Here is a 10868-nt window from a genome sequence, read left to right on the forward strand (position 1 = left end):
TTTTCCATAGTTTTAAAAGAAAGGAGAAGAGAGCCTAAGGAAAAGTGAATTTAGTATAAAGAGTGATAAAAATTGTATTTTGAAGTGCCGTAACAAATGTCAGCAAAAAGCAATCCTGGCAGCTTTGTGTCGTCCAGAGTCTCAGGTAATAGCTTAACACAGATGCCAAAATGTCTGCCTGTTCCCCCGTCCTGCATGCTCCATGCTGGTAAGCAAGGCTGCTGTGTTCAAGTTCAGAATAGAAAACAAGAAGTTCTGAATTTTAAATAGACTGAATTCTACCCAATTAATTTTGATTGGTCTTTCATATCATTTTAGCTGTACAAGTATAGAGAATATTATAAAAGGAACAACAGCTCAAGGCATGTCCTGAATAGAAAGTAATTATCATCTTCCCCTAGATGACCCTTTTATGTACCTGCTGTGTAACCTTTCCAGTCTTCCAGTTAATTTGCCTCATAAGGCTGATTGTACTTGCAACAGATTTGTTTTCATTTAGTTTCTGCTCTTTTAGAAATGCTGGATTGATTTTGTTTTATATTGTTTGCTAACAAAAGCCCTTCTTATCCCCTCTGTTTTAAATGTTTACAGCTGGTATTAGCTAAGCAAATACAGTCAATTTTGAATTGTTTGATGGCTAAAAGCATAGCTTCTGTATGATTATATTTTACTAGTAGATATTTCTATATCTGACAGAGCTAGAAGCACTACGTAGTGAAGATTTTGAGAAGACTAAAACTGGAGCTTGTAATTTTTAGACTGTTAACTTTTTTTAGAATTACTATGATCAATTCTAATATTTGCCCGCAGATTTTAAATTTCATTTTACTATATTTTTGTAACCTAGATTCAAGTTAGTTCTTGGCCTCATATTATTAAATAACAGACACACAGCTTACATAAGACGTTGTTAATGCTCTGATAGTAATTCATTAGGTCGCAGTGCCCTTAGCACCTGGGTCTGGCTGGGTGCTTATAAACAAAGTGCTCACCTGGTGACTTTTTCCCCCCACCCCAATCTATTGTTAATAGATATAAGATTAGGTTTACACAATGTTTCATAGGTTTTGCTGAGATACTTCACACAATCATGTAAATATGTAATACTGTGCACTGTGCAATTTCTATATATGTATTTCTTTTTCTTGCAGGTTTGTGTATTAGACCTACGGAAATAGCGCTACTAGTTGGAAGCCATGGACCGACTATGAATGTGTACATAGCCAAAATGACTGTCCCTGACCCATGTACTGCTATAGTCCCAATTGAACCATGGCCAGTCCACTACAGCCAAACGTAAAAGAAATATATACATATACTGTATATAAAAAAAAAAAAAAAGAGAAAAAAAAATTACACCCTGAAGAGGATGACAGAGTTTTGTCACAGCTTGTGAATCCTGTTCACCAAGTGCTGGAATCTGCTGTGCCCCAAAATAACATTTAAAGGTTTTGGATATGAAAAACAGAAGAGAGAGCGAGAGAGAGAGAAATATACCATATACAAGAGCAGACCCATATACATACCAAATTCAGAAGATACTAATGGCAGCCTTCATTACCCCTTCCCCCCTTTAAATCCGTTCTGACAATGGATTGTGGGGTATTTTTGTTTTCCTTCTCAGTAGTTGAGCAGTTTGTGTGTACAGAGAAAATGGACTTACAGAAATCTGCAGCAGTAGTTTTTTCTTTGCTTTTAAACATTGGGTTTTCTGTTTTGTTTTGGTTAAGTTTACGGATGCATGAAGTAAGGGAGTGAATTAGTTTCTTGTTTATATTTTTTTCACCTTGGAAAAAATGTTTCTTTGAAACATATTTTAATGCATTCTATGAAGAGGTAGATTGAACCTGATAATGTTTGGTACATTTTGTGGCTCCCAGAGCACAATTTTGTGAACAGAGGGAGGGTGGAAAAGGGATTATGGAGAGAGAAGAAAAAAAAACCACAACCCTTCTTTGAGGCGTGATATTTCATGTCCTGCTCATCTACGAAGTATGACAGTAATGGGTATAATGCTATGTTTTATTTTCTGGTGACATGGCTGAAATGCAGTAGTTTCTTATTTGGGACATAATTCTGCCAAACTTAAGAATAGAAGGGCACAAAAATACAGAAAAGAAAAATACAGGGATGCAAAAAAAGAGAGAAGAAAGAAAAGGACAAAAAAAGAGGAAAAAATGCATCTTCTGTTGCTTTAAGACCATAGCTAAAATATGGTTAAATGGTGCACTATTGTGAAAAGGAGCAAAATATAGCTGGGGGATTGTTTTTAAGAGGTTAAGATCTTTCTGGACAAGGGTTCATGCCACAGCTTCTTTGAGAGTTGCCCATCATTATTTGTAGGAGCTTAGATGTATAATTGTAACCAAACTCCAGTATTAAAAGTATCTCATGTAATTTTTCTTTATTAAAATAAAATCTTTGGCATATATTTGGTAACACTGCCATTAAGAGGCAAAATGTTTACTACCTTAGATTTAAAAAAAACTTAAACAGAGGACTTGCTTCAAGTTTATTTTAATAGCAGTGATTCAGCTTATTTAAAAGATGAATACTTGCACTAATTCCCCTGCTGCTCCAGTCCTGCAGTTTATTGTATCTTGTGACTACATTTTTTTCCAAATATAGGGTAGATGTAAGCTGCTATTTTTTTAATAATCACTACTAAATAGTGTCTTTTACTCTGTTTACAATATCAAGTATTTTTCTTACAATGACAGATGTATATGGCAAACCTTTTTCTGCTCATGTGATTAAAAGTATACTGATAGTGATTTTATTTGTAAATGATAGCATGAGGTTGTGTTTACGCATATGTGTAGTCAAAAAGGTTGCATCATGTCTTGCATAAGATTCCCAGAGTGTAAATTTATAAAAAGAGAGGTTGTCAAATTTATGTCACAGGCATTTTACTTAAGGAATGGTTTATATTACAGAGCTTTTCAAAGTTACCAGTTTTATAACACTATTTAAATCACAAACAATTTTGTGGCTTATGATTGCTAGTCTCTAACATTTTTTTTTCTTTTCTTTTTTCCCCCCCCACCCCAAGTTAGGTATACATTGATTTGAAATAATGCAGCTTTGACATTTTAACCATTGGTCTTTAGGCATTGATTTCTGCTGTTTCCATGGAATAAACACGACTTGAAGCAAGTCTGAGTTTGGCTAAGGTAGGGTAGCAATTTGCCAGTGGTAAAGAGAAGTCAACAATACATACTTTATATATACCCCTGGATTATAATACTATCATACACAGCATTTAAAACCAACAAAAAATCATATCCATAAAGACAGTCATCCACGGTGGTTCGGTGCCAGCTATTTTTAGGGTTTTGGAACATATTACAAATGTTTAGAGCAATTACCCTGTGAGTTACGATATGTAGGAAACCTAATATATTGAGTGTCTGGCACTTGAAATACTGCTTTTATTGCTGGAGGTCCATGACTGTGGCTGACCTCTGTCATTTAATGAAAAAAAAAATAAAAAAAAAATTCTGTGCAATAATTTTAAACTGTGCTCCCAGGAATAGACACAAATGTTTTGAGTATGTTTAAGCTGCATTTTTCGTTTAGCAATGCATTTGTCAATTGCACTGAATTTAAATCTGAAAGTCAGAAGTGATTTCTTGATAGTACTTTTGTATTTTAATATGGACAGTTTATTCATTTTCATAAAAGTTATTGGATGATTCTTTCAGCCAATCTAAACAATTGTGGTGGAATTCTGTGACATAGCTGCAAAATCATACAGCCATGTTTTAGGGTATTGCCATTTTCCTCTTTCTCAATCATCAGCTGTTTTGGTTGTAATTCTAGTTGCTTAAGCATAGTATCACATATTCAGAAATAGATGAAACAGAGCTTCAGTATCACAGGTCCAGGGTTTTCAGGTGCTCGAAGCAGAGTCCAGCAGGAACATCAGATCTGTTGACTTGAGTGCTCTGGACGTGCAGGCTGAGACCCCCAACCTGGTGTTAATCAGCAGTGCCCCACTGTAGTGGAATGATGCCAGATTCCACGAGCAAAGGATCTGGCCAATAGATATTTTATTGTTGTCCTTTACTAGCATGCCACAGTGCTGCTCCTGCTCACACCTCTTCTCGCCTCCTGTTTTATACACTGTTAAATGCATGCATGCAAGGTGTGCTAGGTTCTGTGATTATGTGAAGCAAAAAGAAAAAAAGAAAAAAAAGAGAACCATGACATTATTATCTTTTATAGCACAAAGACCTCGTATTCGATGGTGAGGTAGACTATCCAAATTGCTCCTTTAAATTGAGTATGCCAAATGTCAGTAAGGCCCTAATTTTGTATAAACGTATGCACATGCTTAGTCTTACATACTGAGTAATTCTGTTGCGCCTGTTTTCCAAGTGTAAAGGCAAACATGTGCATAAGCCTTTGCATACATTACAGTTCCTATATTTTCCAGTTCAACACGTTAATGGGCAAATATCCAAATAGAGGATAAAAGAAAGGGGAAAAACTGGGCTCAGAATTAATGATGGAATAAGAAATGATCTGCTTTTGAGTTCGCTGTCTTTCTATGCATCCATCTCAGAATCCTGTTTCTCATTTCTGCGTAATTAGGTCCAGGTTTCTGTAGAGTTCTTCTCTTTCTATTTTTACTTTACCTTTTTCTGCATTTTTAAATTGATGTAAAGATTCCCAACCAGTGGACTTCTTAGTGTAGTTAAGAGAATATCTAGGTCCTCATAAAAGCTTTTTTAGACTCTTTGTAATGTTGATAAACTCAGTTTATTCTGGGACTACAATTGTGCAGGGTTATTTAGCGTGTCTACTAGATGATTGGAAATCTTATATGAAACACTAAAAGTGCCTCTTTTTCTGGGTTGGGTGGAGGGAGGTAATAGTTACCAGAGTCAGAATGACATGGCATTTTGAAGCATGTTTCTTGATTTCATGACACTTTAATGCATCTTGAGAGAAAGGCCAAAGATTTCTACCAATTTTAATTTTCATTTTTAAAAGCACTCCTTTTTCCTTACACTGCTTACCTCATGCTAGGGTATTTAATGGGACATTGTACCTTTGAAATGTTCTTTGTGTTTAGGTAGAGTAGTAGGTGGCATAGGGCGGTTGTGCCAGTTTGCCTACGGAGCAATCGTAGCAGCTGATGCATTTAGTTCTGCTGAATGAAGGAATTTCATTAAAATCGCAAACTGGGTTTTTCAGCTTGTAAATAAAAGGTTGTATGTTTTTGTCTGTTTAGCGAAGAGGAGCCTTGGGACCCAATTTTTCCAATCTTTACTTACCCAGAAACCCCATTGTCTTTCATGAGAAAACCTTGCCAGAGCAAGCGTTGGAGGCGTTGGGTCTGCGTAACGCCGTGCAGCGTGCCGCGTAGGTAAAACGAGCCACGTCTCGCTCGAGCCAAGCGTCCCCTTGGCGTCGGGGGGGGGGGGGTTGCCAGAGCAGGGCCTGCCGGATTTAGCCCAGTGTTCCTTTTGCATTGACGAGCGTGATAGCTTCTCCCTTCACAAAGTCCTGTAGAGCCGTTCCCCAGTGGGATCACTTTCACACTCTCCAGAAGTCTGAAGAAAGCAGAAGCAACATTGTGGCATGTTAGAAGCAAATATGGCTTCGGGAGACAGCAGTAAATCTCCATCAAGATCCCTGACATTTTTCCGTAGGGAGAGCGCCGTGGAGCAGTCTTCACTTCTCCCTCTAGAGAAAGCTCTGAAATACCACATTCTGTGAAAGTATGACTGTCTTCACTGTCAGTCTGATGGAAGGCAGACGAACCAGGAAAATCTGCCGTTTCGTGCGGATTGCAGATTTAGTGTTAATAGTGCTTCAGATCAGTAGTTTTGAGTACATAATTCGCTTTCTCTGCCTTTAAGTTTGAAGCTTGACAATAACTTGAGGCATGTTTTTGTTTTCTTTTCTTTTTTAAATAATCATTCATTTTTACTTCATAATGTTTTTGACATTTGTGGGTAAATACAAGAAAACAGTCTGCATGTTGTTGCTAGTCCAGTGTACTTTGCAATCTTGTCCTCAACAGACTGCAGTGTGCAGAACAGTAATTCTAGAATACAGAAGTAATTTTCTCTCTCTCCTGACATTGACATTGTAGTTGTAATGGTTTCATTTGGAGTTACAAATCCTTTGGGTCTAATTCTGTGAGCCTACCTATAGCACTGGATTAAAATGTCTGCATCATTTCTTCAGTTATCCAGTTAAATTACAACTGTTGTAAAAGTGTAAACCAGCCCATGACAGTTTTTTGTACTTGTTTAAAGGACTTTTATTGTTCAGTTTTCATGATTATTGTCTAAAGAAGACTGATATAGATGTTCTATACTGTCCTGGACCATGTTAATTACACTTTATGATGTATTTTGGTTCTACATCACAATGATTTGTCCCCAAGGCCCTTATATCCCTTCTAGGCACATTTTCTGTTGCAGTTTCCCTTTGCATTGTATTGCTTTGACAACTGTAATTTGAATCAGATCTGAAAGAGGTCCAGAATAAAATATATTTTGATATTACCTTGGCTGAATGTTATATACCAGTAACTTTAAATGCTTGGTACAGAAGATTTACAGGTGATTAAGTTGGGGAAGTGACAGACCGAAACACAGTTTTTAATAATTAGTTTGGCACGTTTTCATGCCAGACAATATGTAAGAAGCAGTGGGCAGTAATAGCATTGTGCAGCTACGTGCTGTTGGTGAACACAGAGTAGACCCTCAGAAGCAGGGAAGCTGTCCTTGGCCACCGTTTACTGCTGTGCGTTTGATTTAGCCGAACTGGTTCCTCACACGTGTGTTTTACGTGCTGCATCTTCTCCTTACCCATACACTGGTGGAAAAGAAGCCGAGCCCAGTGACACAGCTGCGGCCCAGCTGTTTGGAAGACTTTGGAGGCGTGGGAACAGGCTCTGCACGGTAATGCAATCTCACATCGGTGACAACTGTTCTTACAGAGCGATTCGATTTGATAATGTGAAGGAGCGTTACTTGTGTGACTGTACTTCAGATATTTGAAACCATTTAGATCTACACGTGAAATAACATGCATCCTTCTATACATAATGGTGTTTTAATTCTGTTAGAATTGTGGGGTCGTGTCATAGTCCAAGAGAGGGAACCCGGATGGTTTCTTTTCAGTGTTGCCAGAACTTTATGGTGAATTACTGTTTTTTCGTGTACGCTATTTCTTTGGTATAATATGTTTGAAAGTAATAGCTTTCTTCTTTCAGTAATGTTATCAAAATCAATTTATCTTCATGTGTTGGAACTTGCTGTTGAAAAGCATGCGTAATGGATTGAAAACAGGAGGGACCGTCTCTTACAAGTGTAAAACCAGTCTCCGATTCGCTTCACCTGGAGCCCGAGTGCACGCCAGGATTTCTCTGTTATTTGAGCAACGCTGAGGCAATTTCACGGCTTTGAGACAAACTGTTTGTGCTAATGTCACAACACAGAAAGTTTGTGTGTCTTGAAATTTCGTTAGTGCAGATGCTTCTCTCATGGTGTGTGGTCACCCTGAGATGTAGGAACCACGGAGGGGGGTTGCAGTATGTAGACGTTATGCTTGCATGGTGGTGATGCCCACCTCTCTGGCGAGGAGACGGTATTCCAGGTAGGTGCATTATGCCGTTACTGCCCAGATCTTCCCTTCTGAAGCTGAGTTACCCTCATGCTGTAACAATCTGGGGTTTGTAATTCTGTAGTGATCTCAGCTATTCATAAAGTCCATGTTCCCTACCTTGTAGGGAAGTGATTTAATGGAAGTCTAAGTAACATCCGTGGTTCCCTGATGTCAGCGCAGGGCAGCTGTAACTGAGTAATAATTTAGGAGGGATTTATTAATGATTCTATAGAGAACAATGATGCCCCAATTAGTACAACTTGTCTTTAAGGAAAGCTGACCCAGGAGTTAGCTCTGCAGTGCAGAGGCTTTCTTATTTATCTGAGTAACTGAAAATTGCTACCGTAAAGGATTGTTTGAAGGCTTGAAAAAGACACAGGTTTTCTTAATACATGTGATGTGAAAATGTTCGGCTCTTAGATTCATTCTTCAGATACCAAGTCAAGATTTTGGTCTCAAGAAGATGTCAAGAAGTCTGAATAGAGGTTGAGTACTTTCAACAGATTGCTTTCTTGTTTCCACAGAGATTTTCTGACTTGTTCTAGATGTCAAGAACCCTAATTTTTACCTTGAGGGTGCTGCATTTTGAGCTTTCTGAATTACATATTCTTGAACATTTTGAGACTTCTTCGCTGGACTGGTGACAGCTCAGACTGAGTGTTCTCCCTTCCCTCTAGAAGAGAACATAAGGCCCCTGCTCACAGCAATGCTGAGGGGAAATTTCCAATTATTTCAGTGCAAGCAGACCCAGGGCAGCACTTCTGAAAAGAAATGTTGGTGGATGAAAGGGTTTTTTTCTGAGATACATTGATAGATCTGTAAAGATCATGTTTCCCGTTCCACTATACTGAAGTGCACATACAACCAACCTAAGGCACTGTTTGCTCTTGCGCATTGTTTCAGCCTTGACCAAAACCATTAAATCTGCAGACTCAGTTTAGTTTAATTTCTACCTTTGTCCCTGCTTCAGATGTCATTTGTCAGGAACATCTGAAGGTGTAGGGTCACCTTTAATAAATGCAGGGGCCGGCGGGGTGTAAGTCATCTGAACGTGGCTGTTGGTTCTCCAAAGCGGTGCTGGGTCTTCACAGCCCCTGTCTCGCTCACAGAGCTGCGGTGCCACAGCATGTGCAGTTAAAAAGGCTACTAGGAGTGCGATGTCTGCTGGCTGCTCTGCTTGAACTGCATTGTGGCTTTAACTTTATAAGTGGAAAAAGACGGGTTTTATGAAACAATAACCATGAATTTGTAATACTGAAATTGGGAACTACAGTAGCTTCTGATGTATATCCCTTAATGTTTCGTACATGAATAATTTTTAAGGTAAGAAATTCCCGCCTCGGGAAAATAGAGAAGAATTGCAATTACTGGTGCTTAATTTACTTTTTAAATTGTTATTTGAAAGTTTCTCAGTTCTTTCACTTTCTATTGCTACATCCCATCTGTCTTCAGTCTGCTTGAACAGTGCGGCAAAGTCAGGTGCTGATAAGGTGAATGGGAACAAACTGCTTTCTGGCACTAAGTTATTTGGAGCCAGAAGCCAATTCCCAAGGCAAAGCAGCAGGAGTGTGTGTAGTTAGTTGCAATTGCATTGTTTACCATCTCATGCTCAAATCAGTAGACCTTGCTGTGTGCGCTGAATTAAATATGCTATTATTTTATTCTATTAAATAGTTCAGTTCCTGCACCTGATTTTAATGGATATCATTCCGTATAGTTTTCACAGAGCATGAATTATCACTTTGCACGGTGTGGTGTTACAGCAGGGGAATGTCCCGTTCGGTACCCGTCTGAACTGCCGGTGGAATAGAGGTGTATGTGGCTGTGCCTGGACAGCAGGTATGCCTCCGAGTTTGGGGGTTGGGTATGTGATTTCTTACCTAGAGCGTTCAAGTGCAAAATACTTGTTGACCCGTTTATTTATTAATTTCCTGGCTTATTACTGTTTGCCTGGCCAGATGGATAAATCAACTCAGAGCTTCCATGCCATGCTTTTCTTGTTACGGGTAAGTTATGCCTCTGAATTGGACAAGAAATAATAATAAGAAATCTGTGTCCATAGTGCTCTTAGTTTGAATGTCAGCCTGTGACGTGGGTTTCTGTGTCATTTTCAGCTCGATCACATCTTACATGTGTAGATACAGGAGTTCAGAGAGTTCCGTCTCCAGCTTTTCAGCCATTTTATTCCACTTTATTTAAGAGGACTATAAACTATTAGAGTGTGTAGTAGTTGAGGATTTTGTTTTCTAGGGCTCCGGTAGGGGGGAGGGGGATTAGGAGGGTTGTGAAGTAGGAAAGGGAGGCTAGTTGTCCGATGATGATGAATGGGTGTTCGACGGGTTGGCTTCCTACTCAGGTCAGGATAAGTAGGTTAGTGACTAGAAGTCAGAATAGTGATTGGGATAAGGGGCGGAAGGTTATTGTGCGTTGCTTGGATTTGTGGAGTAGTGGGCTTAGGAATAGGATTAGTACGGAGGCGGGTAGTGCTAAGACTCCACCTAGTTTATTGGGGATTGAGCGTAGGATGGCGTAGGCAAATAGAAAGTATCATTCTGGTTTGATGTGTGGGGGAGTGACTAGGGGGTTTTGCTTTTGGAGGTTCCGTTGGAAAATAACAGGGTCATCAACACATTAGGAAAGCAGGGGGAAATGTCTGCAGTTGGTCTTGAAGCGAACTCGGCAGGCGGCACGTGCCTGCTTCTGACGGACGGCTGCCAGCCCCATCTCCGGCTTTCCCGAGCCATCTATTCCAGTGCTGTGATACCCGTAACGTTAAAGCGCTCTCCTGTCTAATCTCAATCTTCTTTGTTGCAATTAAAAACTTACTATTTTGTCCACCCTGAAGGGGGATTGGGGGTGTGCGTGTGTGTGTGAGAAAAAGCTGTTTCTTTATTGTTCACAGCAGCCTTTTGCGTATTTGAAATCTGTTGTTGTGTCCTTGCTGCTTTAGGCTGAACCGTCCTCAGTGCATCTTAATCAATTCATCAACACCGGCTGCTCTTCTTGACAAACCATCTAATGAATACTGAAATAAGAAACTTGTTTATAAGAAATATGGTCTCTGGCACGAGTGGCGGTGGGGTGGAACTGAAAATGAAATAAGACTCCTAGTGTTGCAGTTCTGCTATAATGAATACAAACAATGGCTCAGTAATTTATGGGTTTGCATTACTGATGTCCCAGCAAAGATGGGACCCCATTGTTCTTGGAAGTTTTACATAAATACCTTTTTTCTCTTC

At 39.3% G+C, this 10868-nt stretch overlaps 1 protein-coding gene across 9 annotated transcripts in view; it reads left to right on the forward strand.

The window, feature by feature from the left end:
- TBL1XR1 (TBL1X/Y related 1) overlaps positions 1 to 6524 on the forward strand; it is a 118018-nt gene extending 111494 nt beyond the window's left edge. For all 9 annotated transcript variants that reach the window (XM_055816995.1, XM_055816996.1, XM_055816991.1 and 6 more), the window contains one exon: positions 1152 to 6524. In XM_055816995.1, coding sequence (XP_055672970.1) covers positions 1152 to 1178 — 27 coding nt within the window. In that variant the 3' untranslated portion in view covers positions 1179 to 6524. The remainder of the gene's footprint in view (positions 1 to 1151) is intronic.
- The last annotated feature ends 4344 nt before the right edge of the window (positions 6525 to 10868 follow it).

The sequence above is a fragment of the Falco peregrinus genome, chromosome 12 (genome assembly GCF_023634155.1).
Source record: "Falco peregrinus isolate bFalPer1 chromosome 12, bFalPer1.pri, whole genome shotgun sequence".
NCBI classification, from domain to species: domain Eukaryota; kingdom Metazoa; phylum Chordata; class Aves; order Falconiformes; family Falconidae; genus Falco; species Falco peregrinus.